The sequence below is a fragment of the Panthera tigris genome, chromosome B1, assembly GCF_018350195.1.
Source record: "Panthera tigris isolate Pti1 chromosome B1, P.tigris_Pti1_mat1.1, whole genome shotgun sequence".
Taxonomy (NCBI): Eukaryota; Metazoa; Chordata; class Mammalia; order Carnivora; family Felidae; genus Panthera; species Panthera tigris.
Genome location: NC_056663.1, coordinates 148,993,657 through 149,018,987, shown reverse-complemented (window position 1 = coordinate 149,018,987; position 25,331 = coordinate 148,993,657). Strand labels below are relative to the sequence as shown.

At 36.0% G+C, this 25,331-nt stretch overlaps 1 protein-coding gene across 1 annotated transcript in view; it reads right to left on the bottom strand.

Moving 5' to 3' along the window:
* The window catches only part of LOC102960358 (transmembrane serine protease 11D), a 64,853-nt gene extending 39,749 nt beyond the window's left edge, over window positions 1-25,104 (bottom strand). The window contains exon 1 of the mRNA XM_042984787.1: window positions 25,070-25,104. Coding sequence (XP_042840721.1) covers window positions 25,070-25,104 — 35 coding nt within the window. The remainder of the gene's footprint in view (window positions 1-25,069) is intronic.
* Window positions 25,105-25,331: the final 227 nt, after the last annotated feature.

Genomic DNA, 25,331 nt, shown 5'->3' with positions numbered 1-25,331 from the left:
GTATTAAATCTTAATTTATTTGGACCCTGCTAAGTTGAAAAATAGTTTCAATTTTGTAATATTTTCAGTTTTGTTAATAGTGTTCACTTTATGTTTCTGTAATAAGTAAGGCAGGCATTTAAATTTTTGTAATTAAAAATTATTTCTTCTTTTGTGAGATTTCCTTTGTTCTAACATCAGCCATGTTTTTGAAATAGAAGATTTGAGATATGAAAGATTCCTTTAATTGACTTTAAACTTCTGAGCATAGTGTTCAGTTCTCTCATTGTAAAAGATTTCTAAGGGAATATGGAAAAAGACATGCAGATTTACACTGTAGAATCAGTCTTGTGTAATTATTAATAGAAGATGTCTGAAGACTCCTGACTTACAGAGTCAGTTAAGGACTTGGAGGCATATTCTGTTCACTGCCCTGCTATACTTAATATACACTCGCTTTTATAAGGAAAGTAATCTTTGCTGGAACTCTACAGCTGCCCAAAGGGTGGGTTCTTGCTTCCATCACGGAGATTATGGAGCCTTCTCAGTGTGCAAATGGGCACAGTGGCATTATGGTGGATGGTAGCGTGTTGTATAAAGGTGAGCTACCTAGGTGATTTGAAAACAACAGAACAGATGGAAGTATTTCTTCTCAAACTTCATGATGCTGACATTTTAAGTGTATTTCTCTAGAAATCATCAAATCCACAAAGTTATGGGAGCAATGTTTTGTTGATTCAATCATTGCAGAAGAATATACGCCTAGTATTTCACCAACAGTCATGACAGAGAAATTCCTGACCCAGGTTACCTATCTCCTTGATAATTAATGTTAGGGAGAACCTAGTGTACTATAGAGGGCACTGCTGTTCAATGTTAGTATTCCTTCTGAGTTCTAGAAAGTGTAATTATTGACAGAGCTATTGAACCTAGAGCAGGTTCTAAGCAAGAAACAATTATTTAGTTGAAGATTTGTTTCCTTTTCTATTTCCCTCCAAATAGAATTTTTTTACCTATCTGGTTTGAGTTTTCAATAAACAAGTTTTATTTTCTGCCTTCATTCTCTTCTTTCCCTTCTTTTCCTTTCCTTTTTTTCCTTATTTTTGGCTGAAGATCTGTAACCTTTATTGGCACCAACATTATTTGCCAACTTTCTGAAAATTACAAGGAAATATTCATGGCAGTATACATATGTGATATTTTATTGTCAAAGTGCTCTTTGGGAAATGAGTAGTTTAAAAAATTTAAACTTAAATGTATCTGTTGCAGTGATGAAAATGTTCCGAAATTGGATTTTGGTGCTGGTTGTACAACTCCATAAATATGCCAGTAACCACTGAATCATACACTTAAACAGGTGATATTTATGTTCTGGAATTACATCTCAATAAAGCTGTTAAAAAATTATATCCATATTTTATTGATTATTAACTTATTGCAGTAACAAAATTACCAAACTGTCAGAGAATAATTGACAGAGTGGCTTAAACTCACAGAAGCAGAAAAGTTCTCAATAATCCATTCTGTTCAAGTTTCTTTTTTTAAAAAAAAATTTTATTAGTTTTCTTTATTTTTGAGAGGCCAAGAGAGACAGAAAGCATGTGGGGGAGGGGCAGAGAGAGAGGGAGACACAGAATCAGAAGCAGGCTCCAGGCTCTGAGCTGCCAGCACAGAGCCCAATGCAAGGCCTGAACTCACGAACCATGAGATCAAGACCTGAGCCGAAGTCAGTCGCTCAACTGACTGAGCCACCCAGGCGCCCCAATTCAGTTCAAGTTTCAACGCCATTACCATGCAATTCTCAGTGAAGTATTGGAATACAGTGGTGTATTATTGTTGATAGCAAGTGATTTGTTACAAATAATAGTTAAAGCATCGGAGTTTTGAAATAATTTACTTCTTACACAATTTAGAGTCGATAATTCTGGCATAACATTCCTCTTACTGATTTGCGTTTTCTTATGTTTTTGGGTGGAGTTACAAGTAGTGCATGGTGAATTGCTTATAAGCCTGGTTAGATCCCTGGGGGTGTGTCACACATATTACTATCATATGTCAGGGTGGGGAAAAAAGGCCAAGAAATCCCAGAAAAAAAAGCTTATATTTAAATTCAAGTTGAGATGTGACAAAACCCATTTGCTCTTTGCACATTCCCTAATTCTGCTGATTCTTTCTTCCCATATGCACCCTAAGCTGACTAGATATTAGAGTTTTCCCAAGCTTATTTGAGCACAGAAGTATTTATTCCTGAAATACCTAACATTTTGAGGATCACAATGTTCCCAGAACTCAGTTAAGAAAATGCTGCTCTGTGAGTTCTAACTTGCCCAAGGCATTAAGTGTTTCTGCAGGAGAGCATGGGAACTATTGCACTCCCAGCTTAGAAGACACGCTTATTCATATTTAAATATACAAGGAGGCTTCTTGCTGTGCCTCTCTCTCCGTTTTGGATACTTGAGAGACTACCACGTAGCTGTTGAATTTCATTGTAGTTGGAGCTGTTTAGTACTTCTTAAAGTTTTTTATAATGTTTATTTATTTTTGAGAGAGAGAGAGAGAGAGAGAGAAAGAGAGAGAGAAGGCAAACAGGGGAGGGGCAGAGAGAGAGGGAGATACAGGCAGGCTCCAGACTCTGAGAGGTCAGCACAGAGCCTGATGTGGGGCTTGAACCCACGAACTGTGAGATCATGACCTGAGCTAAAGTTGGATGCTTAAGCAACTGAGCCACCCAGGCGCCCCCTGAATTTAATTCTAGTGGCTTATTGCCCAGTTTGTCTACAGAAGCAGAGGAAAGAATTGACATTCTCAGTATTATTTTCCCATGATGGTTTTATGTCATAATGAAATGAACAGAATTCCAAGGTCACTGATCCTAATATTTTTGAGGTCTACACAATAGAATATGTCCCTTGGAGCTTAGGAAAAATGCAGACATATGGTTTATGTTGGGAAACAATATGTATAGTGGGGGTAGAACATTGTTGAAGTGGTCAGAAAAACTGCTTGACGTGAGGCAAATCACTCCTCTGGACTCCAGTTTTCTCTGTTGTCATTGAACAAACAATCAGTGAATTTACTTGTTACCTTCACACTGTTCTTTCCTCCTTTACAAGGGTGGCTCCTTCTAAATTTCCATGACCACTCTATTAGTAGGTTTCCTTACCTTTACTGCCCACGCTGTTTTTCCAAACACTATTTCTTAAGAAAGTCTGTCTGCTTACAAGGTCCTATCCATCTCCCATCTTCATATCCCTGCTTCCTAGTAGACGGTAAGCACCATGAGAGGCAGCAGTTAAGAACATAGGTTCTGAAGGTGGACAAACTGGGTACAAATTCCACTTCTGCAATTTGCTTACTATATGAACCTGGGAACTCACCTAATTTCTCCTTAATGTCCTTACCTGCAAACTGAAGATACCAATAGTACCTCCAGACTTGTGAGGACAAATGAGTTAAACATTTGTTAACACAGCTAGAATTACATCTGGCATTGGGCCCTGTGTTGATGCTTGGTCAATCAAATAAATGAGGGCAGGCACTGCTTGTAATTAATTCTCCACTGTATCTCTCAAAGTTTTTAATGGTCTGTTGTTTAAGTGGAGCTGTACAGGGATGAGGCCCTGTTTACTCTGTGAACATGGCTCCTAACATGGGCATGAAGAGCCACACACATAGGGGTTCTTTTCTGTCTCCTGAACCAATGCATCCGTTTACTGGGTTTCTTCTATTTTTATATAAGTATTCAATGAAGCATTAGCCCTGTCCAGAAGCCTGTATTTTTAATTGCTACACAAGTAATATAAGATAATGTAAGATAGGGGCGCCTGGGTGGCTCAGTCGGTTGAGCGTCTGACTTCGGCTCAGGTCATGATCTCACAGTTCATGGGTTTGAGCCCCGCATCGAGCTATGTGCTGACAGCTCAGAGCCTGGAGCCTGCTTCGGATTCTGTGTCTCCCTCTCTCTCTGCCCCTCCCCTGCTCGCACTCTGTCTCTGTCTCAAAAATAAATAAACATTTAAAAAAAAAAGACAATGTAAGATAATATCGTACAATAGTGATATGACTTTTGTAATCAGACAGACCAACTGATGGCTGGCAAGTGATAAAACCTCTCTGGGCCTTAGTTTTTCCTCATTTATAAAATGAAGACAATCACATGCCAAGGAGGGCTGTGAGATTAAATGGGATACTATTTGTAAAAGTATTTAGAACTCTGGCCTGTGTTCAATAAATGGTAAATTCTACATTCTTCTTTTAGGTAGAACCCAGCTTTAGCTGCAAATAATATATTTTCTTTATTATGGCATTTCTCAAGAGTGGTAACATTCTGTATAATCACAGAATGTTAACAATGGAAGAGAATTTCAGGAATAACCACTCTGACTTCCCGTTGTGCAAAAGAATAAACTGATCTACAGAGAGTTTAAGTGCTGCTATGAAGCCTCTTGACTTTGTCAGTGCCCCTTCTTTGTTATTTTATTGTTTTTTTTGCAACCCAGGACATGGTAGGCACTCTATTAACAGTGTTTATTAAATAAACGTTAGGAAAATCAATAGCTATTGAATACTTACAATGCCCTTCTGCTAGGCATTGGGGACATCTTAAAAATGGCCAAAGAATTGTCTTTGCCACGAGGCAGTCCTGTCTTTCTGAGGAAGGCTAGGACATATCTGGTAACAGCGTTTGGTACTATTGACAGTTCCTTTTTTTATTGAAACACTGTCTTTTTTTTTTCTCCCATGATTTCACACTCTAGCTTTCTGGTTTCTCCTCTTAAATGTCTTGTTGGCTGCTTCTCCTGTATTCAGCCTTAGGTGTCTTATGTTTCTTCATGCTCTGTCTGGGTATTCTCTTTTCTCTCTAGCTGATCTCATGCAATCAGCTTCAATTACCATCTAAACCAACAGCTCTCAAGTGTTTGTGTGCATGAGAATCAACTGAAAAGCTTGGAAAAACAAAAGATTCCTGTGTCCAATATCCAGGTAAACTGTTTCAGTGGGTCTGGTCTTGCTACTCAGAAACCTTCATTGTTTTTTTTTAATTCTTAAATTTTATTTAAATCCAAGTGAGTTAACGTATAGTATAATAATGATTTCAGGAGTAGAATTTAGTGATTCATCTCTCAAATATAACACTTAAGTGCCTTAGGGGATTCAGATAGAGATTATACACTCTGAAATACACACTCTGAGAAACACTGATCTACACATGATTTTCAAGCCAAAGTCTTCAACTACATCCTTTACATATTCTCACTTGGTGTCTAGAACTCAGCATTTCTAAAGCTGAATTTATTGTCTTCTCCCTTTTAGCACTTGTAATCTGTTTCTGCCCCATCAAACAGCCCATTGTTGGCATTTCTTTTTCAGTAAATGATACCAGTATCTCTCAAGTTACTCATGTAGAAAAACTGAAAGTCCTACTCAACACCTCTCTCTCTCTCTTTTTTTTTTTCAAATTTGCCTTTTCATGTTTTTTATTTATTTTTATTTTTTATATAATTTATTGTCAAATTGGTTTCCATACAACACCCAGTGCTCATCCTCAACACCTCTCTCATCCCCAGTCAAGTGCCAGTGCCCATCCTTTCTGCTTCTTATGTCTGTCTCCAGTTTTATCGGCACTCCCACCACATTTGTCCATTCCATCTTCATTTTTTTTTTTTCTGAAATACTGCACTAGCCTCCAACTGGTCTTCCTTCATCAATGGGTGTCTCTCCTTTCCCCAAGGATCATTATCTGCAGACAGCCAGAATGGTCTTTTAAAAATCCTAACATAGTAATGTCTCTGCCCTCACCAAATCTTTAACAGTTTTACATTTCTATCAGGATATAATCCCAACTCCCTTTTATGGTGTTTAATGACTAGCATAATCTGTTTCATGCCTGCACTTAAGTTTCTGATTAAATAATACTCCCTTAGAGAAACCTTCCATAAATGGCTAGTTTCCTCTATTACAATACTTATTTTAATATCATCCTATTAAAAAAGTAAAAATGAGACCACATATTTTCATATCAATCACTGATAAAGGTTGTCTCCTGGCCAGAAAGTTTGTGATTTTCAACAAAGACTACCTTTTGCTCTGTTGAGATTTCCATAGAATAAATATGTTCAATGAAAATTGCTTCAATTTATCTTAATTAATAAAAGCCACCCCCAAGCTTTTTTCTGTAGTACTTACCACAACTATAATTAGATAGGTACTTGCTTGTTTAAATTTTTTAGTGCCTGTCTTACCAATAAACAGCATGAAAGCAGGGTCAAGTCCTTTCAGTTCCATTCTGTATGTCTAGCACCCCACACGGTTTCAGTGCCACTATTAGGCACTGAAAAAGTGGGTATTTTTTAAATGGATGAATAATGAATGAATGAATGCAGTATCCTTTATGGAGTATAAATATCATAAAAGACTTAAAGATAAAGTGCATGGATATGTAGGATTCAAAATGGCTTATTTTGCCACATTGAATTAAAACTTGTTTTCAAGCAAGAACATTTTGGGTTTCCCAATGAATGATTGAGGACTTGAGGGAACAGTACTTGCCCTTGGAAACCATAAGCTTACATAGTAGTGAAAACCATGGAACTAGTTGGAATCATACAGAAAGTAAGTATAGCTACAGAAGAGAAATTGTACCTCAAATTACTCAGAATTTGGGCAATAGGAAAATGAAAATAATCCAATAACATAAATTCAGAAAGTTTGACCAATGGGATAGGATTAAATTCAGGAGACAATGGTGTTTTGGAAGCTTTATGAAGATCGTGTTTCAAGGAAGGAATGATCTACTCTGGAGCTATTAAGTAAAAATGAGTGTTGAGACCTGACCATTGGATTTTGCAATGCAGACAATCTCTGAAGATCTGGACAAGAGCTATTTCAGAGCCATAGGGAAGAGAAACTTTTTGCAGTGGGACAAGAGAGAGTAGGTTAAAGATAAATATGCACACACTCTGTGACCCAGAAAATCCATCTTCAGGAGAAACTCTTGCACACTTGTACCACAGGATTCATTTGAGAATGTTTAAAGCTACAGTATTTGTAATGGCAAAATACGATAAGGGTGGCTATGTAAGTTAGAATATATTCTTACAATGGAATATCATATCGCTTGTGAATGAATAAATTATTACTACCTACTTTATTAAAACATAATTTTGATTCCATTTATATTAGTTTAAATGTAGGTAGAACTAAATTATATGTTATTTGGGGATCTATCTATGAGCAGTAAAATCACAAAGAAAATCAAGGACATTTAGATAACATGCCAGATAACAGATTGGGCCAGGTCGGGAGAACACAGTCAGTAGACAGGATGCAGTTGGGGAGGGGCCACAGTCTTCAAAAATACTGGTGATGCTATTTTTCTTAATAAATGATGACTGCCTTGAGGTTCATTTTAAAAATTAGTCTTTATGCAATATATTTCACAATAAAAAATTAAAAAAAGAAAAGTAGTGAAGAAGGAAATAGAAATGGAGGCAGTGTGTCTAGACAAACCTTTGGCAGAGTTTTGCTGTTGAAGGGAGGAAATGAGAAATAAAGCACTAGCTGGAGAGGGAATGTAGGTCTAGGAAGGATTTTTTTGTTTTTTGTTTTTTAAACTGGAAATCGTATGGGAGTATTCCAGCAGAGAAACAAATGGTAAGCTTTAATTCATTCTTTGTAATATTAAACTCAGGCAGCTATCCTGGCTAAGAAGTAAGATTGTCTGGGTAAAAATTTGTCTAGGTTAGAAAAAATATGTTCGATGGCTGTTTTTAATATATTTCCTTAAAGCTTGAGGTTACTTATCCTTTTATTAATCACTGAAACACTTGTTCATATCTCTGGCAAATGGATACTATAAGTATTCAATAGAATCTGCCATTTTCTTTCTGCTGAGTTAGTCATCCATGTGTAAACTTCCCCAAAGTCAATCTTATTTTCAGTCATTTTGGATAGTTATCCAATGAATGGCTTTAGACTTGGAATGGTGCTTCTATTTTACATATCATGAACATATGCTGTATTTAGACTTAAAGCATACTTTGAAAAACTATGACGTTTTCTTTGCTCAAGAGAATGGGATCCTTGTAGTTGGAGAAATTGGATTTAAGGAATTGGATTGAATATCTTAAATTTCCTTATAATAGTAGGTGTTGATTCATGACTTATTTTAGGGGTATCAACCGTAGCCATGTTGGGGGCTGAAGCAGCATAAAATCAGGTAAGTAACAAATTTCTAGGAAATAACTTGGCAGTGCCTTCTAGAGGACAAATTGAAAATGGACATGAGAGGGGCGCCTGGGTGGCTCAGTCGGTTAAGCGTCCGACTTCAGCTCAGGTCACGATCTCTCAGTCCGTGAGTTCGAGTTCGAGCCCCGCGTGGGGCTCTGGGCTGATGGCTCAGAGCCTGGAGCCTGCTTCCGATTCTGTGTCTCCCTCTCTCTCTCTCCCTCCCCCATTCATGCTCTGTGTCTCTCTGTCTCAAAAATAAATAAAAACGTTAAAAAAAATTTCTTTTAAGAAAATGGACATGAGAGAATTTGTTGGAGAATATATGATCCTAGGTGACTTAATTGTAGCCTACCTCCTATGTATTGTAATGCCATGTCCCCACCTCCCAGCATGTACCACCATTAGAAAAAGTCTGGCCAAGTGTGGCAAGTGTTTTGGTATGCAGCCTGGGGGTTTTGTGGGCAAAAACTTGAACTTTAAGTTCACTATTTTTGGGTGCTGTGTCTGTAAAGATAAGTTGATACCCACTTGTCTAATTTCTATTAAGACATATATTCTTTGCTAATGATTTATAATTTAAAGCATGGTTTATGAAAGTTAAAATAGCAATTTGTAAAGCAGGATTGAAGCAACAGGCAGAGTTTGGAATATGTTTTTGACAGATATGGCTTTTTCCTCCTACTTTTGTCTCATGTTGTTTTGAGCTGGTAGAAGGCAGAGCACCTGATTGGCTTCGGCATGTCTGTTTAGACAGTTCATTGTATCACAAGCACAGACAAATGGGAAGAAAATGGAAATAGGATCTGTTATGGTTTAAGGCTTTCTGCTAAAACTTGTCTGTTCCTGAGCTGAGATATGCTCCCTTACCTTTAAGTCTTTCCTTAAACTACATTCTGAATTCCAGCTTGTAAATCTTTATCCTGTTTTCCAAACTGTATTTCATACTTTTTATGTAATCTAGTGGACATAGATAGACACTCCTTGTGTAAACTTGACAAAATCTGGAATACCCAAGGATTTAAAATGAATAATTATTATATCATGATAACATAGCTGTACAGATTCTTGGGCCCTGTGGTAGGATTTCTTTCTTTGGAGAGGGGTGAACAAGGTAGATGAAGATAGGAACACAGCATTTTTGCAACCTTTAGGAAAGGACAACCTGGAGGGGTCTGGGGGGTTAATGTATATATAAAAGTAATCAAACCATTCAAGAGAGCCCATTCTCAACCAAAATATATCACAGAATTTACCTAGAAATATACCAAAAATTCCCTAAAAATTGCCTACAATTACCTGAAAAACATATTACACTTTTATTTCCCTTCTTTTACCCAATTTGGATACCATGCTTTTTCAGAGCATATGAAGGAATTGGAAAATCGTGGAGTTTGAGATTTAAATTGGAGATAGTATGGCATGAGTTTATGCTGATGGGAATATTCTAGCAGAGAAGGAAACTGTATGTTTTAATTCATCCCTTGTAATGTTAAACTCAGGCAGATGTCTTGGCTTTAAAGTAAAATTGTCAGAGTGAAAATTTGCCTAATTTTTAACTCCCCAGCCCATTTGAATACTCTTTCACCTTTCCACTGAGAAGTCTACTCTTTATTCAGGTTGACAGAAGGCACTAGTTTTTAGGCATGGATCCTCAAATTGGTAGATGAGAATCCATAAACTATTTTCAAAATTTCATCAATTTGGCATGGTAACTCTGATGATCTCATTCTCATAAAAACCAACCAATCCATGGGATGCCTGGGTGGTTCAGCTGGCTGAGCATCTGACTCTTGATTTCAGCCCAGGTCATGATATATGAACCCAACCAATCCATGAACAAAACTAATTGGTAATTATATATATTTTAGGTTAAAAAAGGAGCACAGATTGATTTTTTGTAGTGCAGGCTATTTAAAAGATAAAATATTTCAGACTGTGATCTGTAGAAATCAAGGCTTCAAAGAAGAGTCTTTTGTGATTGGAAAATTTGGTTCTGATTGAGTGTCGTATTTCACGTAGGGTGGATCAATTTAGGAATTAGATCGAGGTATTCTGAAATTGTACACTCTTTTATTATTTGCATTGTTTTTTATATCTTTCTATATTTTCCTTTGAATGATATTTTGATGCACCTTTAGCTCCTTATAAGGGCCAATTTTTGAAAAATTAGAGAAATTTCTTTACAAAATTAAAATAAAAATGTTTCAGCCAAATGCACTTCAAACTGTATTTTGATTACCAAAACAATGTTACATTGTTATAGATAGTTTAAAAATAATGGAAAAATGTAATTAATAAGCTTACCACTTTAATACAACAAGCATGATTAGTAGTTAGCATTTTATATTCCTCAATAGACTTTCTCACATGTAGAGCTCTGTGATGTGATAGTCGATGAGTAAATACAACTCTGTGACTTTTTGCATACAGTGAGGACAGATACAATGTATAAATTCATAGATTTTTAAACCCTTTTAATGAATTCATCATATCCATTGAGTATGAAATTATTTTATTTATATATTATTCTTTATTGTTGTTAGAAACTTACATGGTTACCTATTTTTCATTTGTGTATTTATATATATTCAAATGCACATAATTGTATATATATTTTATTAAAATGATCTAAGTTTTCATTGAGTTTTCTAAAGTTTGGTAGATTTAAAGTAAACTCAACTACACTTAATGTAGCCAATCTATTCCTAATGTTTTTATTTAGCACATTTTTTAAATGACTTTTTAAATGGCTTAGTATCAGGTTTTTCTGTGTTCATGGAAAAACAAAATGAACAATAGGTATAATCATAGATACACATATAAACATATCAAATTGTATAGTGATTTTTGAGATTGTACGATCTGATTTTGGATTAGACCAGTTTGTTGCTCCTTTTATGTAAATGTGTATGAAAATAAATATTCATTAAAAAGAAAACTGAACAAGTACTATTTTTTTCTTAAGTATCAATAACAATTTACTTGAAAATAAGGATATGGTAAGTTTATGAAAAGTAAACAAATACTATCTTATTTTCTTAAAGAAGACTTCAGGTTTCAGGTTCATTACATATAGCTAGTAGCTATACAGAAGTCAAAATACAGAATCATGGAAAAATTTTAAAACAACAGAAGAATTTTTTACTGATTACATTTTTAAAATCCACTCATCACTTTTTGAAAAGTTAAGCATGAGAAAACAAAAACACTTCCTTATTTAAAGATATGTTTTCATAATCCTAAGCCGTCTCTTTAGGTTTACTAATTTTGTAAAAAAAAATCAGTCAGCCAAACACCTTATTTAAACAACATCAAACATATTATTTAAACAATATCTATAAGTTTCAGTGAAGTTTCTGGAAAAGATTGTTAGACACAGCCAAAATTTCTTCAGCTTCTGTATGTTTTTCACATGCTCTAAGATATAATAAAACTTCTAAAACTACAGAGACAAAAACGGGACTTACCTATACATTTTAATCCTTAATAATGAAGAGGTCCTTTCCTCTGCCTATCCAGCTTCTCTGAGATTTCTACTCAAATGAATGACTCTATGTATTATGTGTGATCTATGAAGGAGCTGAAAACAAAGGAGGAAATCCCACGTAATTAAAATCTAACTTGTTAAACAAGTCTGAAGGAATCAACTTGAACCAATAGTATGACTTGTAGAATGGAATCAGAAACAGGGAATTTCACAAATCAGTAAGAATTTTATTTATTCTGGTAAATTGTGACTAAACATGATAACAGGTGATAGGTATTTTGTTTTGCAAAAGCTTTCGACTACTCCACACGCTCTAGTCATTTTTAATTCAAGAGTTTATGACACTCTTGCCTGTGTTATATTGTTATACACTTCCTTCTTTGCCACAGCAAGCTGAGGATGATCAGAAAATATTTTCCAAGCACTAATGGGTAGTACTACCTCCGAATTCCCCATCTCTGTTACAAAATACTGTTTTTCTCGCGGAATATGAAACAGAGATTCAGAGAAGTGATTGAATAGGTGTAAAAGTTGTGGGATAGGCAAGCAGAATAGTTGGAACTAAAATTGACTTTGTCTTTTTCCAAGTATGTGTTTTGAAATAAATATTCTAACTCGCTACTGCTAGCAGATGAGTAGATGGCAAAACATAGAAAAAGTAAGTGTGGGGTGAGGGTAAGGATGGAGAATGTCGGCAGTGTTTGCAGGCAAGGGCAGAGCCCATGAAAACACAGAGGCAGGAACAGCATGGAAGTATAAAGGACATTTCTATCACATGTGTTGGGAAGGAGTAGGAAATATACCTGGAAGGTTGTGCTGATGTTACTTTGTGAGAAATACTGAAATACTGCATGCTAAAGAATCAGAATGTGTAATTGAATTAGATCAGGTATTAAAACTTAAATTTTAGTCTTAGCTTTTTTGCCAACTAACTGTAGCCTAAGAAGAAAAATCACTTATTCCTTTATGAATATCATCAACTTACTGAGAAAGAAAGCTCAATCAGAAGGTTTTAGAGGATTCTTTTCAACTCAGATTCTGTGCCTTTATCTTGTAAATCACTGATAGCTAATGGCTAATGAATTCACTCCAGGACTTCAACTAGACAAGTGTTCAGTTTCTTACACATTTTTTTTTTTTATATAATGTGCAAATCAGACAAGAGGGACAGGAAGGAGTGGGCTCCTCTCTACCATTCTACCCTTCACTTACATATTTCCATCGGATCCTATATCTCATGTCTGATATTCTGGGGGTTTTTTAATTTTTTTTTTTTATTTTTTTTTTAGTAAAAACAAAATTTTTTATAACTTTTGAACAAAGTTATCTAAACAAACCATTTCATTTTACATATTAATCTTTAAGTACTTTTAACATGTACAAGTTTTTTTCATATAGTTATATCACAGTATATAACTTTGTATTATGCTCTTTATACCGAATGTTATTTCTATAAGCATATCCCTGTGTTATTACGTTTTTATTTCTAGTAGCTATATATACTATTTTATTATCTGTATATGTACCTAATAGTTGTATAAAATGTACATTATAATTTTTTATTTTGATGTAATTTCAAACTGAAAGAAAACTTGGCAGATGTAGTACGTAGATTCATCAGTTATTACCAATTTTAATGGCTCCAATTTAAAGGGTGAATCATCTTATACTGAATAGATTTATCATAAAATACTAAAACCATCTCCCAATGTATTTAGATGTTTTCTTTGTTTTAACTGTAGGTGATTCTTTCAATGATCACCTTCACCAATATACTTTTTATTTTTCACTACACTGCTAAATGTTTCCTTGAAATAAGTGGAAAGGAAAAGTAACTTATTGGACTAAATTATATAAATATTTTAAGGACTTTTAAAAATTTACATAAAAAAATTTTTTTTCAAGGATATGAAATATTCTGGGTTTTGTTGACAGCACTTTCCCCCAACTGCACATGCTTGCTTTTCTCTATCTTTGCATCACCTGGAGTACTTAGCAAAGGCCTTTTTTAGTGAGTAGGTGCTTAGTCAACATATATTACTTAAATGTCCAGTAACTGAATATATTAATGCAGATCCTGGTGCCCTATCACAGATTCACAGCAGAATTTGGGAGTGAGTCAGGGGAGCGGCATAAGGAAAAAAAAAAAAATTGCATTCAGTCCGAAAGTGACTTCCTGCTTGCTTGTGATGAGCTCAACACAGAAAAAGAGGTGGGGCATGAAATTATGGTTTGTGAGGCAAAGGAATTGCTCTTAACAGGGGCTAGGTCAAAAGATGTTGAATCTTAATCTTCAAATCCTCAGGGAGTGGCAGGATAGGTCTTGACTTTTCTATTCTTAACAAATAGCCATTGCGAGAATAAAACATACAGGCTGACATTATAGAAAAATTATCAGAATCTTCTTCCTCCATGTCATTGGCTTGATTTTATTACTCCAGTTTTGCATTTACAAAACCAAGACAACCTGACTTAGGAGGACTGACCTGAACAGGCTTCAGGGAAATAGAAGAGATCATTTGTTTTAGGGGAGAAGAAATCATGCGGTGTATGAGCTATCAAGATTGCTTCTTTTGCCTGCCTAGGCTGAGGCAGAGAGATCCTGGTAAAGACAGAATCTCCAAATATGCAAATGTGTGTTAATAAGCCTTGCTCTGACAGATGTATGAATCATTGAATGGAGCCCGTCATAACAATATGAGCAGAGAAAACAACCAAAAAGCAGATGATCTAAGAAGGTGTGGACCACTGGTGTTTTCTTTCAATTTAGAGTTTGTTTTGTCTTTAGGTTCAGGGCAGCACAGTCATATGGCTATGGTTGGTAATGAATGCGTCATGACTCTCTCACAGAATTGTAACATAGATACAAAAAGAAAGATAGTGAATTTTCCCACTTTTTGAAAGTTGTAAAATGTTATTTAAATATGCATGTTAACATTTATTATAAATGTAAATTTTAGAATAAGCAGAAGAACCTAGATTTGATCCAGGTGTATTCTGACCTCAAAGAGTATACTGTTTCTACCACAATGTGCCATTTGAATAGACAAAAGCCTTTGAAACATAGTGGGATATACTTATTCCCTTACTTCCAACTATGTACAAGTGATAATATGTAAAATTAAACTTGGCCACACATACAAAATCCAATTACCTGATTTTGTAAGGCCTCACAAAAGGAGGTGGTTAGGGTATGAACTCTGGTTGGTTTGCATATGAAGGACTCCCTCAAGGTGGAGTCATTTGCTGTCTCTAGGTACTAGCTAGCCCTGGGAGCAGCAGTCCCTCTAGGGTTAGCAAAGCCCCAGATATCAAAGCACCAGAGTAAAAAGATATGCTTAAGACAACCCGACACCCTGAAACTGCTAGTTTTGTCAAGTTTTGCCTCATTTTTCAAGGCAAGGGCATTTTCTTCTCAGTGGTTACTCAACCAATGACTGAGCAAGAGGGTGATGTAAGATTACTGCCATTTCCATGTAATGTAAATTTATCTAACAAGTAACATTTACTCCAGAGTTCCCAGCTGGTCTGGCAGAGATTTTATTGGATAGGCATTACTCCCCTGACAATACAGCTTCCTCCCTTTTCCTTTAACAGGTGTTACTTTTCAATAAGCCTTTGTACTTTGTCTCAGTGTTTGTTGTCCAGAAAATCCAACTTGTGAAAGGTAGTACTGAGAGAGCTCCAGGAAAACAGGCAATAAGATGAGATTTGTGGACTGGATCACTCACCACCCAGATGGTAATGAGGACTCGGTGGTAGGTGGCACGCTGACAGCCTGTAGCACAGGTGGTGATGTGATATTAAAATTCTCACCAACGGTGAACTGGGCCAGCATTATAGTAGAGGTGAATGCATAGGCCAGTGTGTTGATTCATGTATTTGAAAGGAATGGGGGGGGGGTAGACATAAGGACAGTGGAATTGCATGGTTGCTGGTAGGCTGTATGTATGCCCCATAATGCAGTAGTAACGATAATGGAAAGTTGAGGGACATTAATGTAATTGAAAACTGAGTATGAGATCCAAAGTTTCTCTTTGGTCGATTATTAGGAAACCCTCATCTCATGTGGTAAGTAAGTGAGTAGGAAAAAACTGCATACCAAGCACAGGATTGGATAGAGTGCCTGAACTCCCATGATTGTTGAATGCTCAACAGAGAGAGGTCTGTTATTTCAAAGTCAGAGTCCTACCTGGGAAAACTTGGGACCTGACACATGGAATGTAGTTATTTGGCTAGACATCCCTGAAGATTTTGACTCTGCAGACTTCTTTTGAGCCTTCTGAATTTTCATAAGTGGGTCTTCTCTGTCCTTTGAGAGTTAGTATTCTGCAGAGACACTGCAGAGGCCTTTTTCCTACAAGGTGATAGCTATCCTCTTCAGGAGCTGCATGTATGTCCTCTCCTGGATGCTAGGCCTCTTACCAAGGTTAAGTTGCAACATAAACATCTGGGAATGTGTTGGGCCTAAAGAGAGAGGAAAGTATGTATATTACAAAGAAGTTGCAAAAACTGGCAGCAGGTGCTAGCAGGTGCTGTGGGTGTATGTTCTGTTTGACTGGATTTGGAAGGTGCTTGAGCAACTGTTCCGGTACATAAGGCTGGTTAAGGAAGGGATGATTGACTTGGGGCAGTCTCTCAGTAGACAGGACATAACACCTGCCAAGCAAGGTACAGGGGATGGTGTCAATTCGCTGCTGGAGTGGCTCCCAGAAGTCTAGAAAAAGCAATGGCCCATGTTAAACAAGGTTGAAATTCTAGAATTTTAATGGGAGACAGTAGAGGTCAAGGGATTAAAAGGCTCAGAGAAGTAGGCATGGTGGAATGGATATATTATGCAAAGCTTCATTAGAAAATCATGTTTCATGGGAAGGCCCAGGTAATATATCATTCACCAAGGCCATCAGGAATGTGCTAGTGAGAAGGGTACCAGTAGGGAATCAACTTGTTCCATTTTTCCCGGAACTGTCCAGGCTTTAAAACTGAAACTCTAGCGTTCTGGAAACCCAATCTTAGGTAAACTGGCACAGATGGTCACTCTAGTGCAGTATCACTAAGTTTTGGCATGATGGGTACATAAATGAGATGGCCACTATGGGAGAAATGGGGGCTCTGTATGGGCCCAAACAGCATTTGCTCCCACCTGCCTGCCTCAGTTCTTTTTTTTTTTTTTTTTTTTTTTTTTTTTGCTATGAAATCTGTTCTCTTCAGGTTATGACTAAGTGTAATTTGAGGTGTGACATGGGTGGACTTGTTTTTTCTTCTGTCATATCTTTTGTATCTGTCTTTTTTTTTAAATTTTCTTTAATGTTTATTTATTTTTGAGACAGAGAAAGAATGCAAGTGGGGGAGGGGCAGAGAGAGAGGGAGAAACAGAATCTGAAACAGGCTCCAGGCTCTGAGCTGTCAGCACAGAGCCTGATGTGGGGCTCGAACCCACGAACTGTGAGATCATGACCTGAGCCGAAGTCGGACGCTTAACCAACTGAGACACCCAGGCGCCCCTGTAACTGTCTTTTCTAAAATGAAGGATTCTTGAGTAGTAACAGAACATTTGTTGGTATTTAAAATTGATATTAAAATTATATCAAAGACAGTATAAAAATCCCACAAGAATTTGTATATGGTTCTTGTTTAGTGTTAAGAAAGTATTGTTTAGAAGATTTTTGTCTAATATCAACAATGACATGAAAGATAGCAAAGACGATGAAAAAATAAAAGGAATTTAATTATAATCTTAAGTCTGAGACAATGCCTCATCATATACTGACTTGAATATATGGTAATATTTTTAAAGTAGTTATTTTTGAATAATATATCGATAGCTGTGTAGTGTTGTAATTTAAGGGCCCTAGAACCTATTAAGTTATGGGTATGGATTCCCATGGTGAGTAGCTTTCCTAAAACCCTGTTGGGAACCACCATGACATCCTAGAAAAGCACAAACCAGTCCTCTGGAAATGGAGAGATATCACTGGAGAGGAGGGAAAAGATGGAGTGTTGTGGAAGATGAAATTACATTAAGTATTGGCCTAAAACTTTTTTTACTTTTGTTTTTAGATGCTTTAAGAAAAAAATTTATGTATATTTAAAACAGTGACTAGACCATTATGAATACAATGTTGAAAATCTCCCCAAAGGAGGGAAGTACATAGAAATATTAGTAAGGTTTCTATTGTTCTGGGGATGGGCATGTATTTGGGGAATAAAATATAATTAAGAAATTAGCCAGGCAATATAAGAAAAAAAGTGGTAGAGAGAAAGGTGACAGAAGTTGTACTAAACATAAAATTATGCTAATATATATGAGTGGTTTCAACAGATATAGTATGAAACAAAGTCTCTTCTGACGGTTTTAAAAGGAAAAGAAATTTAAAGAGAAGAACTATCATCAAGCAAACATACAAAGTGGGTAGGGGTAGGTATCCAAAGCAACAAAGGGAACCAGGGCAAAGAGGTAATTTGTGTTGATAAAAAGTACACAAATATATCACAATTAGAAAATTGAGAACAATAATGTAATAATAACAGACATTGAAGAGATAAGAAATGATAATATGTGAAACTATACTAAAAATATTTAGCCTTCAGAAAATAGATTTCTGAAAAAAAATTATTGAAATTTATTCAAGAGCTAGGGATCTTGGACAGGAAAACAACTCTACAATAAATGAAAAACATAAAAAATTTTTTTCTAAAAGATCTGGACTCCTAATGTTTCAGGAAACAGTTACTTTTTATGCTTTTTTTTTGCAAATTATTTTTTTTAATTTTTAATTTTTTAAAATTTACATCTAAATTAGTTAGCATATAGTGAAACAATGATTTCAGGAGTAGATTCCTTAATGCCCCTTACCCATTTAGCCCATCCCTCATCCCACAACCCCTCCAGTAACCCTCAGTTTGTTCTCCATATTTATGAGTCTCTTCTGTTTTGTCCCCCTCCCTGTTTTTATATTATTTTTGTTTCCCTTCCTTTATGTTCATCTGTTTTGTCTCCTAAAGTCCTCATATGAGTGAAGTCATATGATTTGTGTCTTTCTCTGACTGACTAATTTCACTTAGCATAACACCCTCTAGTTCCATCCACGTAGTTGCAAATGGCAAGATTTCATTCTTTTTGATTGCCGAGTAATACTCCATTGTATATATATACCACCCCTTCTTTATCCATTCATCCATCAATGGACATTTGGGCTCTTTCCATACTTTGGCTATTATCGATAGTGCTGCTATAAACATTGGGGTGCATGTGTCCCTTTGAAACGGCACACGTGTATCCCGTGGATAAATGCCTAGTAGTGCAATTGCTGGGTAGTAAGGTAGTTCTATTTTTAGTTTTTTGAGGAACCTCCATACTGTTTTCCAGAGTGGCTGCACCAGCTTGCATTGCCACCAACAATGCAAAAGAGATCCTTTTTCTCCGCATCCTTGCCAACATCTGTCATTGCCTGAGTTGTTAATGTTAGCCATTCTGACAGTTGTAAGGTGGTATCTCATTGTGGTTTTGATTTGTATTTCCCTGATGATGAGTGAAGTTGAGCATTTTTCATGTGTTGGTTGGCCATCTGGATGTCTTCCTTGGAGAAGTGTCTATTCATGTCTTTCACCCATTTCTTCACTGGATTATTTGTTTTTTGCGTGTTGAGTTTGATAAGTTCTTTATAGATTTTGGATACTAACCCTTTATCTGGTATGTCATTTGCAAATATCTCCTCCCATTCTGTTGGTTGCCTTTTATTTTTAATTTTTTTTTCAACGTTTTTTATTTATTTTTGGGACAGAGAGAGACAGAGCATGAACGGGGGAGGGGCAGAGAGAGAGGGAGACACAGAATCGGAAACAGGCTCCAGGCTCCGAGCCATCAGCCCAGAGCCTGACGCGGGGCTCGAACTCACGGACCGCGAGATCGTGACCTGGCTGAAGTCGGATGCTTAACCGACTGCGCCACCCAGGCGCCCCTCTGTTGGTTGCCTTTTAGTTTTGCTGACTGTTTCCTTCACTGTGCAGAAGCTTTTTATTTTGATGAGGTCCCAGTAGTTCATTTTTGCTTTTGTTTCCCTTGCCTCCAGAGACGTGTTGAGTAAGAAGTTACTATGTGAAAGATCAAAGAGGTTTTTGCCTGCTTTCTCCTCGAGGATTTTGATGGCTTCCTGTCTTACATTGAGGTCTTTCATCCATTTTGAGTTTATTTTTGTATATGGTGTAAGAAAGTGGTCCAGGTTCATTCTTCTGCATGTCGCTGTCCAGTTTCCCCAGCACCAGCACTCTTTGCTGAAGAGACTGTCTTTATTCCATTGGATATTCTTTCCTGCTTTGTCAAAGATTAGTTGGCCATATGTTTGTGGGTCCATTTCTGGGTTCTGTATTCTGTTCCATTGATCAGAGTGTCTGTTCTTGTGCCAGTACCATACTGTCTTGGTGATTACAGCTTTGTGATACAGCTTGAAGTCCTGGATTGTGATGCCTCCTGCTTTGGTTTTCTTTTTCATGATTGCTGTGGCTATTCAGGGTCTTTTCTGGTTCTATACAAATTTTAGGATTATTTGTTCCAGCTCTATGAACAATCCTGGTGTTATTTTGATTGGGATTGCATTGAATATGTAGATTGCTTTGGGTAGTATTCACATTTTAACAATATTTGTTCTTCTTATCCAGGAGCATGGAATCTTTTTCCATTTCTTTGTGTCTTCTTCAGTTTCTTTCATCAGCTTGCTATAGTTTTCAGTGTATAGATTTTTCACCTCTTTGGTTAGATTTAGTCCTAGGTATTTTATGGTTTTTGGTGCAGTTCTAAAAGGGATTGATTCCTTGATTTCTCTTTATGCTGCTTCATTGTTGGTGTGTAGGAATGCAACCAAGCTCTGTGCATTGGTTTTATATCCTGCACTTTGCTGAATTCATAGATCAGTTATAGCACGTTTTTGGTGGAATCTTTAGAGTTTTCCATATAGAGTATCATGTCATCTGCGAAGAGTGAAAGTTTGACTTCCTCCTGGCCGATTTGGATGCCTTTTATTTCTTTGTGTTGTCTTATTCCTGAGGCCAAGACTTCCAATACTATGTTGAATAACAGTGGCGAGAGTGGACATCCCTGTCTTGTTCCTGACTTTAGGCAGAAAGCTGTCAGTTTTTCCCCATTGAGGATAATATTAGCATTGGGTCTTTCATATATGGCTTTTATGATCTCGAGGTATGCTCCTTCTGTCCCTATTTTCTTGAGGATTTTTATCAAGAAAGGATGCTGTATTTTGTCAAATGCTTTCTCTGCATCTATTGAGAGGATCATATGGTTCTTGTCCTTTCTTTTATTGATGTGATGAATCACATTGATTGTTTTGCAGATATTGAACCAGCCCTGCATCCTAGGTATAAATCCCATGTGGTCATGGCGAATAATTTTTTTAATGTATTGTTGGATCCGGTTGGCTAATATCTTGTTGAGGATTTTTGCATCCATGTTCATCAGGGAAATTGGTCTATAGTTCTCCTTTTTAGTGGGGTCTCTGTCTGGTTTTGGAATCAAGGTAATGCTGGCTTCATAGAAAGAATTTGGAAGTTTTCCTTCCATTTCTATTTTTTGGAACAGTTTCAAGAGAATAGGTGTTAACTCTTCCTTAAATGTTTGGTAGAATTCCCCTGGAAAGCCATCTGGCCCTGGACTCTTGTTTTTTGGCAGATTTTTGATTACTAATTCGATTTCCTTACTGGTTATGGGTCTGCTCAAATTTTCTATTTTTTCCTGTTTCAGTTTTGGTAGTGTATCTGTTTCTAGGAATTTGTCCATTTCTTCCAGATTGCCCATTTTATTGGCATATAATTGCTCATAATATTCTCTTATTATTGTTTTTATTTCTGTTGTGTTGTTTTGATCTCTCCTCTTTCATTCTTGATTTTACTTATTTGGGTCCTTTCCTTTTTCTTTTTGATCCAACTGGCTAGTGGTTTATCAATTTTGTTAATTCTTCCAAAGAACCAGCTTCTGTTTTCATTGATCTGTTCTGCTATGTTTTTGGTTTGAATAGCATAAATTTCTGCTCTAATCTTTATTATTTCCCGTGTTCTGCTGGTTTTGGGTTTTATTTGTTGTTCTTTTTCCAGCTCCTTAAGGTGTAAGGTTAGGTTGTGTATCTGAGATCTTTCTTCCTTCTTTAGGAAGGCCTGGATTGGTATATATTTTCCTCTTATGGCCGTCTTTGCTGCATCCCAGAGGTTTTGGGTTGTGGTGTTATCATTTTCATTGGCTTCCATATACTTTTTAATTTCCTCTTTAACTTCTTTTTGGTCCATTCATTCTTTAGAAGGATGTTCTTTAGTCTCCAAGTATTTGTTACCTTTCCAAATATTTTCTTACTGTTGATTTCGAGTTTCAGGGCGTTGTGGTCTGAAAATATACATGGTGTGATCTCAATCTTTTTGTACTTGCTGAGGGATGATTTGTGTCCCAGTATATGGTCTATTCTGGAGAATGTTACATGTGCACTGGAGAAGAATGTATATTCTTCTGCTTTCGGATGAAATATTCTGAATATATCTATTAAGTCCATCTGGTCCAGTGTGTCATTCAAAGCCATTGTTTCCTTGTTGATTTTTTGATTAGATGATCTGTCCATTGCTGTGAGTGGGGTGTTGAAGTCTCCTACTATTATGGTAGTACCATCCATGAGTTTCTTGATGTTTGTGATTAATTGATTTATGTATTTGGGTGCTTTCACATTTGGCACATAAATGTTAAAATTGTTAGGTCTTCTTGGTCTATAGACCCCTTGATTATGATATAATGCCCTTCTGCATCTCTTGATAGTCTTCATTTTAAAGTCTAGGTTGTCTGATATAAGTATGGCTACTCTGGCTTTCTTTTGTTGATCATTAGCATGATAGATGGTTCTCCATCCCCTTATTTTCAGTCTGTAGGTGTCTTTAGGTTTAAAGTGGGTCTCTTGGAAACAGCATATAGATGGATCTTGTTTTCTTATCCATTCTGTTACCCTACATCTTTTGATTGGAGCATTGAGTCCATTGACATTTGGAATGAGTACTGAAAGATATGAATTTATTGCCATTATGATGCTTGTAGAGTTGGAGTTTCTGGTGGTGTTCTCTGGTCCTTTCTAATCTTTTGTTGCATATATATATATATATATATATATATATATATATACATACATACACACACATACATATATATATGTGTGTATGTATACATATATATATGTGTGTATAGTATATATATATATATAGTATATATATACTATATATATATATATATACTATATATATATACTATATATATACTATATAGTATATATATACTATATATACACACACACACATATATATATATATATATATATATATATATATATACACACACATTTTTTTTTCATCTTTTCTCCCCTCAGAGAGTCCCCCTTAAAATTTCTTGCAGGGCTGGTTTAGTGGTCACAAATTCCTTTATTTTTTGTTTGGGAAACTTTTTATCTCTCCTTCTATTTTGAATGACAGCCTTGCTGGATAAAGAATTCTTGGCCACATATTTTTCTGATTCAGCACACTGAATATATCCTGCCATTCCTTTCTGGACTGCCAGGTTTCTGTGGATAGGTCTGCTGCAAACCTGATCTGTCTTCCCTTGTAGGTTAGGGACTTTTTTTCCCTTGCTGCTTTCATGATTCTTTCCTTGACTGAGTATTTTGTGAATTTGACTATGATATGCCTTGTTGATGGTTGGTTTTTGTTGAATCTAATGGGGGTCCTCTGTGCTTCCTGGATTTTGATGTCTGTTTCTTTCCCCAGGTTAAGAAAGTTTTCTGCTGTGATTTGCTCACATAACCCTTCTACCCCTATTTCTCTCTCTTCCTCCTCTGGGACCCCTACGATTCTGATGTTGTTCCTTTTTAATGAGTCACTGATTTCTCTAATTCTTAAATTGTGCTCTTTTGCCTTAATCTCCCTTTTTTTCTGATTCGTTTTTCTCTATAAGTTTGTCCTCTCTATTGCTGATTCTCTGTTCTGCCTTGTTTATCCTTGCCACCGCTGCATCCATCTGTGATTGCAGCTCAGTTATAGCATTTTTAATTTCATTCTGGCTATTTTTTACTTCTTTTATATCTGCAGAAAGGGATTCTAATCTATTTTCGACTCCAGCTAGTATTCTTATTATTTTGATTCTAAATTCTGGTTCAGACATCTTGCTCGTATCTGTGTTGGTTAAATCCCTGGCTGTCGTTTATTCGTGCTCTTTCTTTTGCGGTGAATTCCTTCATTTTGTCATTTTGAAGGGAGAAAAGGAATTAATGAGGTAGAAAAATTGAAATAAAAAAAATTAAATTAAAAAAATATTAAAATTAAAAATTACACACACACGCACACAAATAAAATAGATGATGCTAGATCCTAGGTGTGTTTTGGTCTGGGTGTTGAAAGTGGTTCGACAGATTAGAGAAAAAAAGGGGGGGTGAGAAAAAGAAATCGTTTGAAAATTCGAGAAAATGAATACTCTCAAGTAGACTAAAATGATATGTTGGGGGTAAAATAGAATTTGAAAAAATATACACAAAAGTAAAGAATATAGTAGAAAAAATTAAAGAAAAATATTTTTAATAAAAATTAAAAATATGAATTTTTTCATTTTCTGTATTTAAGAAAAGTGAAAAGAAACAAAAAAGGAAAAAGAAAAAAGGAAAAAAGAAAAAAAAAGAAATCGTTTGAAAATATGAAAAAGTGAACCCATTGTAGTAGACTAAAATAAAATGATGGAAGTAAAATAGAATTTGAAAAAAAATACATATAAGCAAAAAATATAGTAGTAAAAATTAAATAAAATATTTTTAAAAGAAATTGAAAGTAAAAATGAAGTTTTTCTTTTTCTGTATTCAAGAAGAAAAAAGAAATGAAAAAGATTAAAAAAGAAAAAGAAAGAAAAAAAGGAAATTATTTGAAAATTTGAAAAGGTGAGTACACTGAAGTAGACTAAAATAAAATAATGGAAGTAAAGTAGAATTTGAAAAAATTTACACAAAAGTAAAAAATATAGTAATAAAAATTAAAGACAGATATTTTTAATAAAAATTTAAAATAAAAATGAATTTTTTCTCTTTCTGTATTCAAGAAAAAGAAAAGAATTGTAAAAGAGAAAAAAGGAAAAAGGAAAAAAAAACAAAAAATGAAAAAAAATGAATAGATGAACCTGCTAACAGATTGAAGTAGGACTGAAATTGCTTTGTTTTCCCCTAGAGGTCAGTCTTTGAGCTCTTTATAGTCCATAAATTAAGTTGGCGGTGACGCTTGTGTTCTTAAAGAGTTAAGTTGGCGCATTTGGGCAGGGCTCGATGTAAGAGCTCCGCTCTCCACAAGATGGCGCTGCTAACTTACTGAGGTGGATTGTTGTGGCGCTTGTAGGTGCGCATGCGCGGGAGCGGAGAAAATAGCGCCACCCAGCTACCCAGTCTGTTCTCCCAGATCAGCAATTGCACACCAGTCCTCTGTCTTCAACTCTTGTCCATTCCCTGCTTGTTCTCTCTTTGTGACCAGGCCCCAGGTAGTACCTCTCCCACATTTTGTCTCAGATAAGGCTGTTTTCTCTGGCCCCTTACTTCCGAAGGACTGCGGCTTTGACCTGTTCTGCCCCTCTGTG